At 38.3% G+C, this 22,111-nt stretch overlaps 1 protein-coding gene across 1 annotated transcript; it reads left to right on the top strand.

Annotated features, from left to right (window-relative positions):
• The first annotated feature begins 2,901 nt into the window (after window positions 1-2,901).
• Window positions 2,902-3,732, top strand: LOC142177192 (uncharacterized). The gene has a single exon (XM_075245660.1). It carries the CDS (start codon window positions 2,902-2,904, stop codon window positions 3,730-3,732), a length of 831 nt encoding a protein of 276 aa, XP_075101761.1.
• Window positions 3,733-22,111: the final 18,379 nt, after the last annotated feature.

The raw sequence follows: 22,111 nt of genomic DNA, 5'->3' as shown, positions 1-22,111 counted from the left end.
ATGGGGGGTTCAAGCCTCAACATTTGTCCATTGACCACTCTGAAAAGTTTGGGTAAAGATTTCCATGAGATACGAGCAGGGAGTATGAATGTGAAGGCATTTGATGGGTCTCAAAGAGCCACGATTGGTGAAATCAACCTTTGTTTACAAATGGGCCCGACTTGGTTCAATGTTGAGTTTCAAGTATTAGACAGATCTACTACGTATAATCTTTTACTGGGACGACTTTGGATACATGCCGCTGGGGCTATGGCTTCTACGATACATCGGGCCGTAAAGTTTGAATGGAACCATCAGGAGATAATCATCCATGGAGATGGAAGTAATCCTTTTTACACCAATCAAACTGTCCCGGTTGTCGAAAATAGAAGAAAGCTGGGTAGAGAAACTTATCACAGCATCGAGTGTGTCAATGCAATCGAGAAAGATAAATGGTGGAGCAACAAAATAGAAAGCATACTGTCATGGTCAAGGTATGAGCCCGATAAAGAGCTTAGGAAGAAACTCCAGGGCATTACCAAACTGATACAATTAAAACATTATGGCACAACTTTTGGGCTCGGATACCAGTATACACGGAAAGAATATGATGATTGGTTGCCTCCATGGCATGGTCCCTATTACCCTCTCGATCAGCCAGTACCGCATCTGAGTCAAACCTTTCACTAGGCTGACATAGTATGGGGATCTGCAGAGGAGGAAGCTTTGGCTAGGCTAAGGAACTTGTTTCTAGAAGACGAGGATATAGATTGCAATGTGATAGTTGAGAAGGAGGAGGGAGAAGGCCTTACCATTCAGACCGTGGAGAAGGGAGTTGTTCTCAAGAATTGGACTACCGCACCATCCTGGGCCCATCGAGTTCCTGGGTAGCTTGGCAATTAGCATGACCTATTTTTTTAAAAAGCCAATTTAAGCATTTAAGATATTTCCAGTATTTTGTTTAAAGACGCTTTTGTTTCGAAATAATTGCTCGAGTCATCGAACCGTACCTATTTTGATGTTTTTCGAAATTTAATTACTACATTGTTATTTTAGTATTTATTATTATCTTTTACATTTTTCCTCTACAATATTACTATTTCTTACCTAGATGAACCAACGACTATGACATGTAATGAGACAACACAACATAAAGATAGTGACTCGGAAGAAGAGGATGAAATACCTGAGAAAGTTATCATAGAATTTGAGAATTTTGAGAACAAATCTAAGTCCAACCTAGACGAACCTGAGGCAATCAATTTGGGAGATTCTGAAACCATCAAAGAGACTCGCATAAGTATTCACCTATCATCATCAAAAAAGAAAGAATACACTCGTTTCCTGAAAGAATATAAGGATATATTCGTATGGTCATATGATGACATGACCGGCCTGAGCACATCCATACTGGCTCATAAGTTACCTACCAATCCAATGTGTCCGCCGGTAAAGCAGAAACTTAGAAAGTTCAAACCAGACATGAGCCTAAAAATCAAGGAAGAAGTCACTACGCATATCAAAGCCAAAATCCTCAGGGTAGTTGAGTACCCAACCTGGTTAGACAACGTCGTACCGGTTCCTAAAAAAGATGGGAAAGTCAGGGTGTGTGTTAACTATCGGGATTTAAATAGAGCGAGTCCCAAAGATGATTTCCCATTGCCAAATATACACATTCTGATCGACAATTGCGCCAAGCATGAACTCCAATCCTTTGTAGATCTTCGTAGGTTATCATCAGATTTGGATGGACGAAGAAGACGCATAGAAAAGATCTTTCATTACACCATAGGGGGGTTTACTACTACAAAATAATGCCATTCGGTCTGAAGAATGTTGAGGCCACCTATATAAGGGCCATGACGACCATCTTCCATGATATGATACATAAGGAAATAGAGGTATATGTTGACGACGTCATCATCAAATCCAAGAGGGGCCACAAATCACATAGCAGACTTGAGGAAGTTTTTTGGCAAGCTACGGAGGTACAATCTAAAACTGAACCCCGCAAAATGTGCATTCAGGGTTCTTGCCGAAAAATTGTTGGGATTCACCGTCAACCTCCGAGGAATCGAGTTAGACACGTCAAAGGTTAAAGCTATCCAAGAGTTACTGCCACAGAAGAACAAGAAGGATGTGATTGAGCTTCCTGGGATGCCTCAATTACATTAGCCACTTCATAGCACAGTCCACAGTAATATGTGAACCCCTCTTCAAAATGTTGAGGAAGGATGCTGAAACTAGTTGGACTGAAGATTGTCAAAGGCTTTTGACAAAATTAAGGAATATATGTCTATGCCATCAGTCCTAGTCCCGCCAGAACCTGAGAGACCTTTGCTACTCTTTTTGTCCGTACTAGATGGGGCTTTCGGTTGTGTTTTGGGACAACATGACGAGACAGGAAGAAAAGAGCAAGCCATATATTACTTGAGTAAGAAGTTCACACCTTATGAAGCACGGTACTCTCTACTAGAACGCACTTGTTGTGCTTTGACGTGGACAGCTCAGAAATTGAGGCATTACTTTTGTGCCTATAACACATACCTCATATCAAGGATGGATCCTCTGAAGTACATCTTTCAGAAGCATATGCCCACTGGGAAGTTAGCCAAGTGGCAAATATTGCTGAGTGAATTCGATATCATCTATGTAACTCAGAAGGCAGTCAAAGGACAAGCGTTGGCAGACCATTTTGCTGAAAATCCTGTAGGAAGAGAGTAAGAACCACTAAAAACGTATTTTCCTGACGAAGAAGTGTCATTCGTAGGAGAGGACATTGCTGAAGCTTACGACAGTTGGGGAATTTTTTTGACGGAGCTACAAACTTCAAAGGAATGGGAATTGGAGTGATTTTGATGTCAGAGATTGGTCAACATTATCCAGGTATCCGCAAAGCTTTGGTTCCCATGCACTAACAACATGGCAGAATATGAGGCTTGCATTATGGGGCTCAATTTGTCCATCGACATGCATATACAAGAGTTGTTGGTAATTGGTGATTCGGATCTTCTGGTACATCAAGTTCAAGGAGAATGGGCAACGAAAGACACTAAGATACTACCATTTCTGTACTATGTGCAAGAACTAATGAAGGGGTTCACAAAGATAGAATTCAAACATGTTCCAAGAATCCAAAACGAGTTCGCAGACGCACTGGCTACTTTGTCATTCTTGATACAACATCCAGATAATTATTTCATCGATCTCATTCCAGTAAGGATTCATAGTCAGCTAGCTTATTGTGCTCACGTTGAAGAAGAAACGGACGGAAACCCGTGGTTCCACGACATCAAGGAATACTTGGCGAAAGGAGACTACCCAGAGCAGGCGAATCACACTCAGAAATGCACACTGCATAGGTTGTCCAATCATTTCTTCCAAAGCGGAGGAATTCTATATAGGAGAACACCTAATCTAGGACTATTAAGGTGTGTTTACGCCAAAGAAGCTTCCAAATCGTTCGAGGAAATACATGCCAAAACCTGCAGACCACATATGAACGATTTTGTTCTAGCTAAGAAAATAGTTAGAGCTGGATATTTTTGGATGACTATGGAAACAGATTGCATATGGCATGTCCAGAAATGCCATCAATGCCGGATACATGCAAACATGATAAGAGTACCACCAAATGAGCTCAATGCAACAAGTGCACCTTGGCCTTTTGCCGCTTGGAGAATGGATGTCGTCGGTCCGATCGAGCCCACTGCCTCAAACGGGCGCAGTTTCATTTTAGTGGCCATCGATTAATTTACAAAATGGGTAGAGGCTGTATCTTACAAAGCTGTAACCAAGAAAGTCGTCGCATATTTTGTCAGGGATCGTATTATTTGTCGATTCGGGGTTCTCGAGTCCATCATCACTGATAATTCCGCCCATCTCAACAGTGATATGGTGAAATCCATGTGTGAAACTTTCAAAAGCAAGCACAAAAATTCCACAGCATACAGGCCTCAAATGAACGGAGCCATGGAAGCTGCTAACAAGTACATCAAAAAGATACTAAGAAAAATGGTAGAAAATCACAAGCAATGGCACGAGAAGTTACCATTCGCCTTATTGGGATACCGTACCAACGTCCGCACATTAACTGGGCAACTCCCTATTTTCTAGTTTACGGTACCGAAGCTGTCATTCCCGCCGAGGTAGAAATTCCTTCTTTAAGGGTCACACAAGAAGCCGAACTCAGTAATGCTTAATGGATAAGGAGCCGCTATGAGCAATTAGCCCTCATAGATAGAAAAAGAATGAATGCAGTGTGTCATGGTCAGCTTTATCAGAACAAAATGTCCAGAGCTTTCAATAAAAGTGTCAAACCAAGACAATTCATACCGTGGCAGCTGATGCTGAAGCGAATCTTCCCACATCAAGATAAAGCTAAAGGGAAATTTTTACCTAACTGGCAAGGTCCTCACATAGTTCATAGGGTACTAATAGGAGAAGCACTCATACTTGAAGATATGGACAGAGAAGTCTGGCCAAAACCTATCAATTCAGATGCAATCAAGAGATACTATGTTTAGATTGTTTACATTTCTTCATTTGATGTAACTGAACTACGCTTGGCCTGATTCCTGTTTAAGAGGGGATACGTAGGAAGCCTTATGGGTTTAGTCACATCTTAATAAAATCTTCATTTTTCCAAAACCAGAAATTGTGGCAGAATTTTGAGGTGGACCCTCAAAATTTCGGAGCAAGTCCAGCCGACGTCATCATGTGTAAGATAGTCAGAAAATCGGTAAAATAACTGGGGCAGAATTTTGAGAAAGAATCTCAAAATTCCGAGCAGATCCAACAAACTTCGTCACATGCAGAACGGCCGAAGGATTACTTACTAAACTGGGGCAGAATTTTGAGGAGGACCCTCAAAATTCTAATGCAAAGAAGCTGCAATGTCTCTAAAAGTGTCACAATCATTAGTTCATCTAATTTACTTGATACTATATACCACTATGTTTTCCAAAATGATTCTATTTCATTAATAAGTGCATATTTTTTCGAAAACTTTATTTCTATGGCAGTCAGGTGTTACCTAGGGTAACTCGAATAGGGTGAGCAAAGCAAAGCAAAGCAAGCAGACAAAGGCACGAACCAACCTCCCCCACAAAACTCATGATTTTTCATTGAATGCAGGGGCAAGGAAGAACCACAAGTGTGTGCGCCTTAAAATCATTCCTTCATAACAATCAGGCTGCCAAACGTAAATATATCTCCAGCTAAGAAATATTCTGCTCCTATTTGCTATTTGTCCATTGCATGAGACTAAGCTCTGTCTTGATCCTTGCATGAAGCTAAGCCCTGCCTCCATACCTACATAAGGCTAAGCATTGTCTTATCTTTGCATGTGACTAAGCCCTGTCTCAAATTTTGCATGAGGCTAAGCCTTGCCTCTCATTTGCATAAGTCTAAGCATTGCCCTCTCTTTGCATGAGACTAAGCCTGTCACGAACCAAACCGATGGGACCTGTCAAACACCCCTAAGCATGCATCTAATATATGAACCTAAATAATATCTGCTGAATTACGAAAATAATATAAGGAAACTTGCCTTCAAGGCATATGTACGTATACAGGCAGAATACAGTGGGCGAGCCTGCAAGGCTGCTATATACAACTATACATCCAAAACTGAAAGTCGACAAGGCCATATACAATCCAACTAAGCATACGGTCTACAAACCTCTAATAAGAACATAACTGTACAAAGATGGGACTGTGCCACGTCATGCCCATATATATCGTACCAAAATCAAAGCAGCTCTGGATTAAGTGGAGCACGCCAAATCTCGTTGATCGGGGATCCTAAGAAGGGGGAGCACACCAAATCTCGCTGATCGAGGATCCTAAGAAGGGGGATCGTCAGCTTGCCTACCTGCACCTGCGGGCATAAAACGCAGGCCCAGTGAAATAGGGCGTCAGTACGAAAAATGTACTGAGTATGTAAGGCGTGAAAATTAGTACGTAAATGACATAGACGAAACATGGAATAAAGAAATCCATCTGTAAATCTAAATAACTTTGTAAATTCTGAAATATTTATAATGTCATGCCCGTGTGTATAAATGTCATGTCATGCATAGGTATGGGTACACATAATATCATCAAGCCACTAAGGGCATTCCATCATATCATCTCGGCCACTGTGGGCAACATTATCAATATATACCAACTGATCAGGTGGTGATGCGTATATAACGCCGTAACCTTTTCCTATATCCCATATACACATATTTACATATATACGCGTATATAACATTATCTGGTCATGGGTCAATGCACATGTATAAATGAATGAAATGCATAAAAAATATGTAATAATCTCAATATTCCTTCCGGATAAACTTTTTCAACTGCGTATTATTCTGAGACCCATGAACAGAAGATAATAAAAATTCTCATCGGGAATCAAGAATATAGACACCCCTAATATCTCTATGAATAGAGTAATTTATAGAAACTATGCGTTTGCTCGTTTCTTCAGTATATTTTGGACCACGCCAAAAGAAAGAAGGGATGGCCTTAACATATCTAGAGCAGGGAAAACTCCGTGTAATATTCCTTAGAACTACAAAAATCGGATTAAGCTTCTGCTTTTTTTTTTGAAACTCTTGAATGAAATTTTCTTCTACTTCGTTAAAACTCTTAAATGAAATTTTCTTCTGCTTCGTAGGAACTCTTGAACGAATTTTTAAGCCTCTATCTTTGAAACATTCAAACCAAAAAGGATGGATATTACTTTACTTTAGGATAGTAACGTTTTTGGTTTCCTTGAAACCTTGAGAGGAAAACATTTTTTTGGGTTCTTTTAAGTTTTGAAAGAATAACATTGGATTCATTTGATTCATATTGAATCTTAGCAGATAACTTAGTTAGTCATCATTTCTCATTTATGCCTAGGTTGCCACCTAGGCATAAGTGACTTCTTAGTCACTTCTTAACTTGGTGGATTCTTGCCACGTGTTTGGGGAATAATTTATAAATTTTTATCCACTTATTAGTTAATTGGGTAATGTCCCATTATCCGGTAGTTAACCAATTACCCGCATAATTTAAAAATTACCATAAATTACATAAAATTCAACTTATTTTTAATATACTTTATACATTATACCATCGTGGTCATATGGTACCTTGCATGGTACTAGTTCATAATTATCGGGTATTAAGGCTCGACCCATATTTTATTCCAAATTGATCACTTTCAACGAAACTCCTTTTCTTTAATCCGTGTACCCTTTTATCCTTCATAACACTTATTTATCGCTTGTTACAAATAGTGTAAATATATTAACGTCAAGATGATCTCGTCCCCGAGTCCATGTCGGTTAACTGAAAAAGAAATTTTAACATACGAAAATGTGAGATGCAACATCCTTCCCCCCTTAAAAACATTCGTCCTAGAATGTTCAACTCCCCGTGATCTGTATAACTTTGGCAGGGTCGCCTTTGTAACAACACCACTACCAACTCTCCCCGTAGAAGCTTAATAACCCAACGCCACACAGGACCACAATTATGAATAACGATCATGGCCTCACACGACCAACGACAATAGCCAATAAAAGAATTTGTACACGTACCTTATGATTATGGCATCTCAGTCGGACCCTTTTCTGGAGGAGGAAATAAGTAGGGATATCTAGACTTTATATTTTCCTCGGCCACCCAGGTCATTTATTCCACATTGTTGTTCCTCTAAAGTACTTTCACAGAGGCTACCTCCTTATTCCGTAGCTTGCGGATTTGTCGGTTTAGGATGGCAACCGAAACTTCCTCGTATGATAAGTCTTCTGTAATCTGTATATCATTCATGGGCACCACTCGGGTAGGATTGCCAATGCACTTTCGTAACATAGATACGTGAAAGACCGGATGGACAGACTACAATTCCGAGGGCAATTCTAACTCATAGGCTACTTGTCCCACTCTCTGAATGATCCTATAAGGCCCATTATACCGTGGGCTAAGTTTGCCTTTCTTGCCAAACCTCATGACACCCATTCATAGGTGACGCTGCACCTTTTTTTTTACTACCCCCGGAAGGGTATATAAGAGAGTTTTTTCCAATTTAAGTGACAATTGAAACTAGATTATTTATTTAATAATTAGAGTCGCCCCTTGGGATAATTTATGGTATCCCAAGTCACCGGTTTAAAATCTCGAATCGAGGAAATTTGACTCTATTTATGGTCTGCGAACACAGAAATCTGGATAAGGAATTCTGTTAACCCGGGAGAAGGTGTTAGGCATTCCCGAGTTCTATGATTCTAGCACGGTCGCTTTGATTATACTTGACTTATTAAAATTGCTCAATTACTCATTTTAGAACCTATGTGCATCCCCCCTTAACCGCTTTTTATCTTGATTTATTCGTACTTAAGGAATTATCTTAAAGCGAGTCACGCGTACGTGTACTCATTTCGTTTGGCGTTTCAAAAATCATGTCACACGAACGTGTCCACAATTAATAACGCCTTATTATTAGTAAGAAATTCGATTGAAGTTGCACGCACGCATACTCCGATTTGTTTTTAAAAATCGTAATTATGTCACGCGAACGTGTACGCAATACGATGGTAGATTAGTCGCACCTAGAGCAAACTACGAATATACATTTTAGAAATTGTAATCATGTCATGCGAACGTGTCCATAATCACGATAATAAATTCAAAACGCGCGGCTAAAGGTTCGCCTACCTGGGTGCTGACGGCCTAATTATGCTCCTAATGGTCAAGTTAATAAAACAGTTTTCACTTTTAATTCCCAAACCCCACGACCATTTATCATTGCTTTTCCTACTATAACTTCACTATACAATAAGCAATTCATAAATTAGCAATCAACATTCTTAGAGATTTTAAACTGATTTCAAACAAAATAAAATAAATCAAACCAGCAATACTAATAAATTGAACGATTAAAGCCTATCAAACAAAGGTAAGCATGAAACTCATTTAAAAAATTTCAAACAACTATGTAAAGGGAAATGAAATGAACCTCAAAATAGAATTTGATCGTGATTGTTTCACTGTTTCGTACTGAAAATGCAACGACTGCGAACGAAAACTCAAATCGATACCGGAAAGCTCGTCGGCTCGAACTCGAATCTGTGGTGGCATTTTGGGGGCTGTTGCGGCAGATTTCAACTGCGTTTCGGGACAGACTCGAGGTTGTTTGGTGGAGGTTTCAGGTGGCATTCATGGAGGGAAAAGAGTAGCCCTCATGGCTATTTTGGACGGTAGAAAATGGAGACGATGGTTGCGTTATTTCTGTTGTAATGTTGTTGCGCAACTTCCTCACTTTTCTCGTTGTGTTTGTATGTTACATTGTTGAGAGGGTGACAAAGATGAGAGAATAAGGTGGTCGCCGGCATTTTGGGCTGAGGATCGTCGCCTTGCGTTAGAGCGGGGGAGTCATCGGCTAGTCTAGGTAATGAAGAAGGTGTTCTGGTCGACGATTGAAGGCCGGAATGGTGAGAGACGATTTGGTTTTTGATGTATAGATGGCTGGATATGTTGCTTCATTGTGTTTAAGGGTCCTTTGGGGTTTTTAGTGAGGAAGACGATGGTTGTGTGTCCCAAATCTAAAAAAATGGTTGATTGTATGTGTGTCTCCGTCCCCCTTAGGCGTTAGGTCTAGGAATTTTTATAGTCTAAGTCTAGGGTCTTAGGGGTATTGGGCTTGGGTTATTATAGGCTAGGTTCAAAAATTAGGCCTAAAAAAGGGTTGTTTGAGCCCAAATTTATTCTTTCTCGGTGAACAAGACTAAAAATACTACCTCATTAACCAATTAATCCTACTTAAGTAAAGCAACTATTAAGATAAGACTAATCGTTAAAACAAACCTATTTTTTTGCATTTTCAAATATCATATTAAGATTAAAAAAATAAGGTACTATTTTTTGTATTTTTGGTTTTACGAAAGGTAGATAAACTAAAAACAAGTAAAAAGAAGAAATATTTTATATTTTTCTTTTTTTTGATAAAACAAAGTAAAAGAGTCAAAATTAATTGAAATATCAATATTAGGCATAAAGTAAATATTTTATGCTAAAATGTGAAAAGTCTTGGGGAGGGTCAAAAATCACATGTCTACAGCTGCCCCTCTTTGACTGGAAATATGAAGTATTTTCAGACAAAGAACGACTAGACGGGTTTTTTTACCCGACCCTTATTTAGTCCAAAAGCTAAAAGAAATGACAATGTGACCGAGCCCTGGTATCTGAGCTGCCTACATATCCTTGGCTATAAAGGAATCAGGCCACGTGTAGTTCAGAAGTGAGTGAGATGATGGAGTATACCGAGGTGGAGAGCCAGTCGAGGTGCTGTTCCATCGAGGTTCCGGTCCGCGATCCTGTTATTACATCAAAAATCAAAAATGAAAAAGACTAGCTAAGCATGTCAACTATGAGTTACAAGATTCCTATCTATAAGTCTTCTGAAGCTTGATCTTGAGTGTTGAATGGCTCTTCATGCAGACTCTAGATTTAAACCTTGGCGCTTGTTAGCTGCACGTGCTAGCTCACTCTTCTTTAGCTTTTCGGATCAAGATCAGACATGTGGTGCTTGTGACTTCAACCACATCTTGAGCAGTTCACATCTTTCTCTGCTTCTGTATTTTGGATTCACTTCTCTTTTTTTCTTTTTCCCTTCTTTTTCTTTTTCCCCTCTTTTTTTATATTCTGGATTGAGACTACTTTTGTTGGTCATCTCGGACTATTGGCCCACATTCTTGCTGCGAGCTTCTTTTGTTGCTGACTTGAATCGCATTCTGAAGTGAATTCCCTTGTTTTCCAGGTGGGTGCTTGATTTCCAAAACTTGAACTGTCTTCCTTTGAAACTTGAACCGTTTTCCCTTGTTCTCCAGGTGGGTGCCCGATTGCTGAAACTTGAACTGCTTTCCTTTAAACTTAAGCTGATTTCCCTTGTTCTCCAGGTGGTCGCCTGATTGTTGAACTTGAACTGTCTTCCTTCAAAACTTGAGTTATTTTCCCTTGTTCTCCAGGTGGGCACTTGACTGCTGAAACTCGAACTGCTTTTCCCTGAAACTTGAGTTGTTTTCCCTTGTTCTCCAGGTGGGCGCTTGATTGCTAAACTTGAACTGTCTTCCTTTGAAACTTGAGCTATTTTCCCTTATTCTCCAGGTGGGCGCCTGATTGCTGAACTTGAACAACTTTTCCCAGAAACTTGAGCTGCTTTCCCTTGTTCTCCAGGTGGGCGCCTGATTGCTGAACTTGAACCGCTTTCCTTTGAAACTGCTTTCCCTTGAAACTTGAACTGTCTTACCTTATTCTCCAGGTGGGCGCTTGATTGCTGAAACTCGAACTGCTTTTCCCTGAAACTTGAACTGTCTTCCCTTATTCTCCAGGTGGGTGCCTAATTGCTGAACTTGAATTGTCCTCCTTCGAAACTTGAGCTACCTTCCCTTGTTCTCCAGGTGGGCACCTGATTACAACAAAACAGACAAAATAGAAGAAACTTTTCTGCCCCAGTTTGGTACCGGGAACATCTGTGAGTGTTAACCGACTCTTGTTATCAAATTAAGTTCTAAGCTAAATTCCCTTATGTCGCGCCCCCTTTTTCTTCCCTTTCTCGCAGAAATTGGGTTCGTGACATTTTGGGTTATGGGACAACTCTTTCCTTTTGGGAAAGGGGGTTTGCATTTTTTAAAGAGTTGTTACCTAGCGACCTTTAAGGTGCGTTAGGGCACCTATAGGGTTCATTTATAGCTACGTTTGGTAACCAGAGATAGGGTAAGGGCTTGAAATTATCCTAAGGAGATGGTGTTAGGAACCCCTCAGGATCCACTAGTGTGGTTCCCGGCCAGACAGTTTTTGTGAATTTGTACAAGTAGAAAATAAACAAGTATGGCTCAAATAGTAGGGGATTTAAGTTTAAATACACAAGTGTTTGAAAACAATTAGTGAAAAGCGAAATTTTGAAAAGAGTTACAATCTAAGAAAGCTTATGAATGTAAAGGGGGTGTCCTAGGTTTGTTGGTAATATGGATCACATAAATGCAATACCCGGTATGACACTCCTCAGAAGAGGGGCTACACGTGGTATTAGTGCACCGGTCATCATATCCATATCTACCCTTTCCCACCCGTGAAGGTAATTAAAGCGAGAGTTGGTCTCGACTCTTATTGCATGTTGTTACCCATCCCTTCCTATCAGTCCAGGAGAAATTTAGGATTCGTATCTTATAAGAAAGAGTATCTAGGCAGACCCTCAGGTTTAAAGGCAAAAATACTAAGGCGACATACAAAACAAGTAGGACTACATTTAAGGGGGAAAACACAGAAACAAGTAGAAGGCTTAGATATACCTCCACAAATAATGCACATAGATAGCATGACTCATACACAATTAAAGTCCATATTTAAATTCTAAAGCATGGTATCTAAGTGATAACAGCAGAACCAGATTTATTACATGACTCAGAAAAGAAGTCCAAATCAGGTTTGCCTACTGATTTTAACAGTTGATAATTAAAGAACGGCGATTCTAATTTTATTTAAGTTATTACCTAAGGCTTGCCTAGGCATAAAACAATATGCAGTAGTTATTCAGAATTATTAAGACAGTTTGGAAATTATTTTACCCTAGGAGCATGTTGTTCTAGTCGATACGAATGCAGAGGTTATTACTAGTTATATTAAATAGGATAATTAAGTGTGAAGTTGTTCTTACCTCTTTTATAATCAACAGGTTACACTAAGTGTGAATGCAAGTACGACTAAGATCCTAAAACATGGTATCTATGATGCATGTATAAAACTCATGATGTAGAATTCTTAGAGCAGGATTTCTAAATGCGCATGGCAGGATTGCAAAATTTCCTAAGAGCAGGATTTCTAAATGCACATGGCAGCGTAGAACGTAATAGTAAAGTGCTAATTATTAGTAGATTTTAACACATGATTTTGTAAGGGTGCACATGCTGAAATAATAAACATGAGACCTAAGGGCATGATTTCTAATGCATGTATGAATCCTAGGCATGGTTTATATTGCGCAATTAGGAACATAAACCTAATAACATGTTTTCTACCCTTAACAACTATAGCATACATATTTACCCCATCCTTTTTCACTGGCCAACCCCAATACTTGTTTACAACAAGTTATTACAGACCAACATTGAAATGAATTACATAATGGAAATAAGAAGTCATACTATAGGAAGCCTGATTAGGACTTCCTCTTTGAGTTATATAATCAATAATCTCAAGTGCCAAGATTGTTCATAGCCTTCCCTCATATCTAGGTGTGTCAGAGTTCCCTAAGGACCTCAAGGGATCCCGGGCAGTGCTCACACCCAGATTTCATAGCCAAGATAGAGTAAGTGCAGTGTGGAAAGGCCAACTTTCTTGTGTCCAAGTTTAGAGGGAGTTCAAGGGTCCTAAGGCAAAGCTCACACAAAAGGGGCAGAACCTAGTATTTTAAGAGTATAGTGAAAGTGCAGAACACATGTTTGAAAGGAGTTTGCTTAAAAACTGGACTGACAAATACATTTTGAAAGCAATCAGTAACAGAGATAATTGAAAGCAGTTGTAGTAGTGAACCAAACTCAAACACCTTAAGATGGGATCACACACAGAATCAGTAGTCACATAGGGGGTCAAGGGATTTGGGGATACACAGACATTTGATTGTAAACACATAACACCATCAAGGGTCTTAGGACAGGTTTGGATATGCTCAGCAATAGTTGATACTGGCATAATCACAAATTAGTTAGAAAGAACATAAACACATGGAAGGGATAGGGATTTGGGATTCATAAGATGGTAAGTACACAGTAAGTGATTGACAAGGCATGCTTTGAAACACACATAAGGGAATGCATTAATTTAAAGGGAAGGGGAGACATAATAGCATGCTAGTGATGTAACTCAACTACAGGTATCACAACAGAACCACAAGTAGAAATAGACTAGAAATGAGAGAAACTGAAACAATAAGAGAAGCATGTTGTTGTTGAGGCTTTAAAATTAAATTAGGACATACCAGTTAAGGAAGCAAAGTGCTGAAAAGTAAAGCAAGTAGGATTCCACAGTCTAGCCTTGGCTTTCAGCCGGCTAGACAAGCAGTAGCACAAGTAGTAGGGAAAGAAGAGAGAGTTTGAGTGTGTATGTGTGTTCTGAACTAATTGTTTGTATGTTTAAGCAAAAGAGGGTAGAGTATTTATAGTTTTTGAAAACATGTAGGAAAATAAGGTAATAAGTACTGACTTAGCATAATTATAGAAATAATACAAATCAGAATCAATTAAAGACTCGGACTTCCTTCAATTAGGGAGCCATGGTTCAAACGGGTACAAGTTGTATCAAATAAGGAAAAGAATTGCTTGTAAGACTGATTTTACCATAATAGGAATAGTAAAAGCATGTACCATGTAATAAGGACTAAGTACAGAATAGTTTCAACATAAGGAAAGTACATGCTGATTAACAACATATTTGTGCACATAAACAAGGTAGAGTACAATTTTATTCTGAAAATTAGTTCAGAGAATCACGAATGAGATTGAAAATCACAACGAATCGGTACTAACTAAGGAAAGTATCACAAAAGTAAGGAAGCAATTTCGAAAAATTAGTACAGAATTACAAGGGAAATACACAAAATCAAAAACGTAGGTTTAAGGAGATTACACAGAATAAACATAAATTATGTGAACGATCAATAAAACAAATGCTTGGACCCATAAATAACACGGGTTTGGACAAAATCAAAGAAACCTTAAGAACAACTTAAAATAGGAAGCACAAGAGCATATAGAACACACATAAAGCCCAGAATAATCATGATAGTCATGCAAACACACCACAAACAAATTCAAACTTTGAATCGAACCCAGAAGTATTAGGGTTTCTTGACAAAAATGAATTGAGCAGAAAGAAAAGACTCAGGTAATGTTTAAACATGCTAAAAATCAAAATAACTGCTAGAATAAAAAAGAAATCATTTTTGCAAAAAAGGTTTTGAAATCTTAGTTTGGAAAATGAAGAAACCGTTTAAAATCGGAGAAACATTTTCAGGAAAACAAGTGAAAACCTTAAGAAACCCATAGATCCATCACTGATCTAAAAAGATCGGAGGATTTATAGCTAGGTTCTTTCAGAAAATAATAGAGACGAAGAAAAGATCGGTTAAAACCCATGGATACGCCTAGATCGAAGACAGATCTAAAGAAAAGTGAAAAATCTCAAGAGTTAGGGTTTCAGAGAACCCAAAGAAGATGAGAGAACATTAGATCGTTACTGGTTTTAGCCGAAAAGGCCATGAATCTTACTCGAACAGCCATGGATGGCCGGAAAGTAGCGTAAAAGACCATGGATAGAAGTTGAACAAGATCTGGACTAGATCTCTTCAAGATCTTTCCACGAAATCACAAAAACGGGCAACCAGGAGACGTAGGAGACAAGTATACGTGTCAAATAGCCATGGGAGTCCATGGATTGAGTGAGGATCGAAGGGATTAGGGTTAGTTTGGGTGGCGGCATCTAGGGTTAGCTTTAGGTTTCAGAGAGAGTTGGAGAGGAGAGGGGATTCAAGGGCGGCAAATTGTAAGAATGAGAGGGTTTGGGGGGTCGTTTGGGATTTATTATGGTAAGAGTGAACCGTGGCCGTTGATCTCTATGATCAACGGTCAGGATTGAAAGGTTTGGGGAACGGATTATAAAATTGGGTTTGGGTTTGGGTACGATGGGTTTTAATTAGGCTGGAATTGGGGTCTTGATGTGGCTATAATTAAAAGCCAAATTTGGCTATAGTCATTTTTCCCTATTTAAATTATAAAAAATAGTAAATAGTTTCTGAAAACTAATTTAAGGTACTAAAATAATTTATAATACATAATCCAACTTTATGCATATAAAACCTAATTAAACCTTAAAAGGGCTAATTTTGCAATTATGTGCAATTTAACTTTAAAAAATGCTAAATGAAATTGTAAAAATCTGTCAAAATTACTTTAGACATATTTTGGCATAAATATAAAAATATGATAGATGAATTATCAAAATAATAATTTTGGAAATAATTATTGGGGATTTATGGATAAAAAGGAAGAAAATAAATCGATTTAAACCTTTTAAAATTATGGAAAAATAATAAAACCTTGGACATGCTTATATATGCATATATATGCTATTTTGAAGGTATTTTACATATTGAAAATATATAGAAAAAAATTGGGTATCAACACCTTATCTTGAAAATTTCAAACCAAGTCTCACATCAAAAGTGAAAAACTTAAATGTTAAATTATACTTCCCAAAAGTAGAACTCTCGTCAGACCTTGTCATTTGTGAGGGTTTCAAAATTTACTAAATCCCGTTATCCATGAGGGTACTGGAAACTTACTGTCGAGCCTGTCTGGCACCTACTTTCCTTACGGAGGGTTTCTCCGGAACAAACAAAATTTCCTGTCCCTCTTTCAATCAAAGAAAATTTGTGAGTTTAAACATGGTGGTTGGTTTGCGGCCTTGAATTTGACGGCGATTGCTCCTTCACTTCCCATGATAACTGCGATTTCAACTCGAAAGACCTTGCCTGTTTATTGACTGACCACTTTCTCTGTCACCGTTATCACGAAAAATACCTCTGATCCGTTCAAACCCAATACCATTCATCTGTTACATTGTGCTCATGCATTGACATATATTTAACCTTTGTGTTTCACATGAATCCCAAAGCACGTCAATTGCCACCCACTCAGTGCGCATGTTGTTCTTTCCTGACTTAAACTACTGGCCTTGGCCTTGAGGTCTATTGCTCCTTCACTTGCCATGATAACTTTGATTTCCGCTTGGAAGACCTTGCTTGTCATTGGTTAACCACTTTCTCTGTCAACCTTATCACAGAAAATACCTTTGATCCGTTCACCCAACATCCTCGATTTGTTGCATTGTTCATGAATTGACATATACCAAACTTTTGTATTTCACATGAATCCCAAAGCACATTGATTGTTACCAACTCAGTGCGCATACTATTCTTTCCTGACTTATGCCACTCGATGTGCTGGTCAGACTCCATTTTGTGCAATTGGAAAGCTGGTAGCAAATTTTGAAGTTAGTTCTCACTTGTTCTGACCAAATACACTCAGGAAGAGGAGGTAAACAAGACAAAATGAACAGAGTAAAGGACAATAGAAAGAGATGATTCCTAACAAGAAAAACTACAAAGTAGAAACTTATCAAATGTGGATACCAACTCTAATGACCATGACATGCACCTTTGGATTAAGTGGCATAATCTATCAAGCAAGTCTAATGTTCAACTCTTGTTGTACCTCTTTGCTGTGAAACTGGCTTCAATGCTCCGATTATCTTATCTGATTCACAATCCTTATTCGACTTGTAGTGCCCGAAGTGTTTTCACCATCAAGCCTCTCTCATTTTGTTCTTTGTCCCAACTTATCGTCGCCTTATGGTGCCTGTGAAGGTTTTCACCGATAAGACTCTCTTATTTTTCTTTCTTCTTATTTCCTCTGATTCTGCAAATGACAAGGCATTAACCATGGTAAAAACATCATATACTCTTGGCATGTCTAACCCGGCATTCTCAAAGATTATCTGGGAGGTCTTTTTTGGACTGTAATGTGGCTTTTGGACAGGGTTACAAAGAAAGGATATCATAAAGGCTCAAAACAACTTGAATGGGTTTAAAATTACAACTTTTGGAATCAGATCTTTTACAAAACCGCAACTTCTGCCCCAATTTCTTTGCCTGGGGACTTTTGAATTTTTTTTTTTATGGGACCAAACGGTAAGGCTGCCTACGTATCCTTAAAAGGAATCAGGTCGAACGTAGTTCATGAGAACACTTTTTGTTACTATTTTCATTTTTCTATTTTCTTCTTACACTTTTCATGAGAACATTTTTTTTCTTCTTTTTTTCTTTATCTCTATTTTTCTTTTCCTTTTTTTTGAATTTTCCTTCTGGAATGAACTTTCTAAAATAAACCTAGGGGGACATGAACTTTTTTTTTTGTATGACTCTAACTTGATTCCAAAAGAGGGGAAGTCAAAAAATCAGTACATGTTCAAAAAGGGTATTGAATGGTATAAGTATTTGCGTAGCTGAAAGAGGGCCTCCCAATCCCTGAAAAGACCAAGTACAACACATGCAACTTGAGGATGAAAAATTGAAGATCATGCACAATATTTTTTTTGCGGCTTCGGCATTGATATTACTGATATGCCCTCCACTTTTCTTTAGTGCCTTTTCAAGTACAGAACCCTCGTTGGGTGATTCCCTCTTCACAACGGATATTCTCCATCAATTCGTAGAAAACTTTCTTGACTTTATCTTGTAACTTGAGATGCAATTGAACTCAAAGTTGTTTGCTTCAAATTGTCCACGATGCACTTTCCTTTAACGAGTTTTTGCCATCCTATTAACTTCCCAAATTATCTGCCCCAGTTTCACATGGTTCGGGCTTTAAGTGATCTCAAAATGTCCAAATCTGTGCTTATTTCCCTCAAATGTCCATATCATCTTCAAAATTGTTTCATTGCTTCGTAATTAAACTAACTTTTAAGACCAAGCCTAGAATTATGTGTACATGTCATGTCACTAGAGCCAGCATGAAAAGAACTATACAAGGAGAAGAGAACTAAACAAAAAATGACTAGAAATAAAAGAAAACAGAAAATTGCATTAGACAGACGGTGAAAGGGTTTGAACAACAAGACAAGTAAAATAAACTGGGGTACAACCCTGGAACAAACCTAGTTAACACTAAATGAGTTACTACGACTAAAGGAACTAGGCAAAATAAAAGGATAGAAGGGTTTGACTCATAAGACAATATCCAGATTACAACCCTGAAATAACCTAGACAACTGAAATGACAACAAAATGAACCACCAAGACTCCTCCCTGGCTAGCCAAGAAAGGCGAGTCTTTTTAATTACCAAGATCGGCATCTTAGCTACTGAGTTCCACATCAATATTACCAAGACCACTACCAATTTCAATATCATTAACTTCACCAAGTGGCTCATTGGCTCCTTTGACCAAACCTTCGTCATTGCAAACCATCCCAACAATCTGTGTGTTGTCATGTACCTGTAGAGGATTATGTGTGACACTTGGGGTATCACTGCCTTGGACCACAATTATTCCTTCTTGAATCATTCTTTCTATTTCCCTTTTCAAAGCACGACAATCTTTAACATTGTGCTCCTAGGCATTGGAATAGTATTCACACCTTTTAGCAGGGTCAAAGCATCTCGCACGTGGGTCTATGTAATATAGAGGAATAGCTGTAATCATGTCTCAATGCTTTAATCTCTCAAACAAGTTTGCATAGGACCCTCCTATTGGTGTAAGATTATCTTTCAGCCTTTGTTCCCTTCTACACCCTTGGCTTGAATGTGGGTTATAGGGCACTTGAAAATTTTGTGGAGGCTGGTGAAGCTTTTGGGGTGCTCGTGCTCGCCTTTTGGAGTGACCTAGTGGTTGGACAGATGGTCAGGCGTTGTTCGGAGGATAATACTGGGGTGGATTATGTGGAGTTTGGGGATGTTCATGGGGCCAGTATTGAGGCTGAAAGCGTTTAGCAGGAATGCCCAGTGGATCTTTTTGTTGGCGGGGCTCAGCAACATCTTTTCTATCAATGGGAGGACTGTCCCTAGCAACTTGTTCGTTTTATCTGAACCAAAATTCCCTAAAAATTTCCTTGGGTTTCTTTTCCATCTGAGATAGGAAGGAGCGGTCTGGGACAATGTCTATATTGTACTGAAAGTGTCGCACAAAATCTTGAGCCATGTCACCCCATGCATGCTACTTACTGACATCTTGATGAGTAAACCACTCCAAGGCTTCCCCACTAAAACTCTCATTGAAATGTGCCATCACCAATTCATCTTTCCCGTAAACACTTATCATTTCACTGCAATAACCCTTCAGATGGGCTACTGGATCTTCATGCCCATCATACAAATTAAACATTGGTATCTTAAACTCTTTCAGCTTTTTGGATATCTCATCTTGTTCCACTGTCTTAGCAGGCTTTGCAGTCTTATCGGGAGGCTCAAAATGAGGAGCGTAAGAGTATGGACCCGAGACCTTAAAAATTGGTTCTGGAGCATAGTGTTGGGCATCGGCGATTTTGAACACAGTCTCGCTAGAGGATCGAGGAAAGGTAGCAGGAAGATGAGCTACAAAAACATGAGCGGTCAAAGGAGCAGGATATGAGGTGGTTCTTGGGGATGGAGTGTGAAAGGGTTGTGGGGAGATATCCTGGACTCGTGACAGTGGCGGAATGATGACAAGGCTTTTAATGTAGTTAGTGGGAACTGATGGTGGAGAACGCCCACTAATCCAGGCTTGGTATATTTCGGTCATCTGTCCTTTCAACCTTAAGACCTCTTCTTTCAACTCAAATTCTGACTCAACCATTCCCTTAGATGGATCAATAACCCATGTGTCCAAATCTTTGCTAGCCATGGCTACCTTACTCTTTGACCTTATGTTGTATGGGTGAGTTACTTAAAAACCACAAACCAACCACTTTCTGCTCAATGAAGATAACAAAAGGAACAAAATAGGGTCATTATGTTAGCATTGGGGCATTTAACAACTAAAAATATCACATTGCGTGCAATGCACCTAGCAACAATTAACGGTTCTAGAATGACTTCGAGGGTCAGAAAGTCATTTGGCATCATCCCAATTTTGTTCATTTCAATCTCCTCTTTTCTTTTCTTTTCTAGCACTTCTTGGTTTGCTCATTTTCCTTCCCTTTTTTTCTTTCTGATTATCACTCTTTCCTTTCCTCTCATTTCTCACGTCCCACAACTTCATCCTCTTTTTTTCCTTTTCTCTTTATTGTTTTTTTTTTATTTTTGATTTTTTTGTTTCCTTCTTTTTTTTCCTTTTAATAAAAAAAATGATTCGATCGAACCCTATGTAGGTTGCCTACGTATTATGACGCCGCATAAATCAGATCTTTGCGTAGTTAGGGAAGATCAGGAACAAAGTAAACAAACTAACGTTCTCTTTTTTTCTTTCTTTTTTTTCTTTTTTACCTTAATGACTATTCTGAGGAGAAACAGAGAAATAAAAGAAGCAAATCCCTTTTTTAGAATTTTCTAGACTTAATGTTCTATAACCTATTCTAAACTCGAGCATATATTTTTTCTCTTTTTCTTTCTTTTTGGAACAGATACTCTATGAGAAATTATTAAGGAAAAACCCCTAGAACAGAAATATTTTTTGATTTTTTTTGAAGGAAATCTAAAGAATGAACCAATGAAAAATATTTTGAATTTTCACTTGATATCCTGAAGAAAGATTTCGAAACAAGAAATGAAAAAGATAAAAAATATTTTTGGATTTCAACTTGATTACCTAAGGGAGAAACTCTGAAAATAAACCAAAGATAAAGTATGTTGTTTTTTTTTCTTCTATGTACAATGTCCTAAATATCTAATAAAAAGATTTTTTTATTCATTTTTCATTAATTTCCCAAAGAAGAACCTCAAAAGAAAATCTTTTTTTTTTGGATTTTTGGAATTAATATCTTAAAAAAACTTTTAAAGAAGTACTAAAAGAAAATTCTCTTCTTTTTTTTAAATTTTAGTCTTAATATACTAAAGGAAATATAAAAGCAATTTTTATCTTGAGTTATAGATATTAATTTCCTAAAGGAAAACCACCTCAATTTTTTTTTTATTTCTAGAATTAGTATTCTAAAGAAAACTTCTAACAACAATATAAAACGCGAAACCTCTTTTTTTGGATTTTTGAGTTACATCACACTTTCTCAAATACAAAGTAGAAAATACAATAATAAAAGGCTCGACATTACTGTACAAAACTAGAAAGTAAAAGACAACATGAAATGAAGAAGAGACTCAAAACATAAGAAATAAAAAAAAATCTCCTTAAGCAACTCCTGAATGAGTGATCCTGACTTGATGGTCCCAGGGTGTCTGTCATGCTCAAACTCCGGTAAGTAGACCTACACCTGTATGAGAAAATTAAGACCAAATAAAGTTAAAGACCTAGAACGCTATGTGAGACAATAACCCTTCCTGTTGGACACATGCAAGACATGATTGTGACTATTTTTCTAAAATTAACCTATGTGGCTAAAAGTGGCTA

The sequence above is a fragment of the Nicotiana tabacum genome, chromosome 3 (assembly GCF_000715075.1).
Source record: "Nicotiana tabacum cultivar K326 chromosome 3, ASM71507v2, whole genome shotgun sequence".
Classification (NCBI taxonomy): domain Eukaryota; kingdom Viridiplantae; phylum Streptophyta; class Magnoliopsida; order Solanales; family Solanaceae; genus Nicotiana; species Nicotiana tabacum.
The sequence above is the reverse complement of the archived record's forward strand: the minus strand, read 5'-3'. Positions and strand labels throughout refer to the sequence as shown.

Excerpts from the sequence above, each read along its gene's own strand:
- LOC142177192 (XM_075245660.1), top strand. The coding sequence starts at position 2,902 with ATGGCAGAATATGAGGCTTGCATTATGGGGCTCAATTTGTCCATCGAC.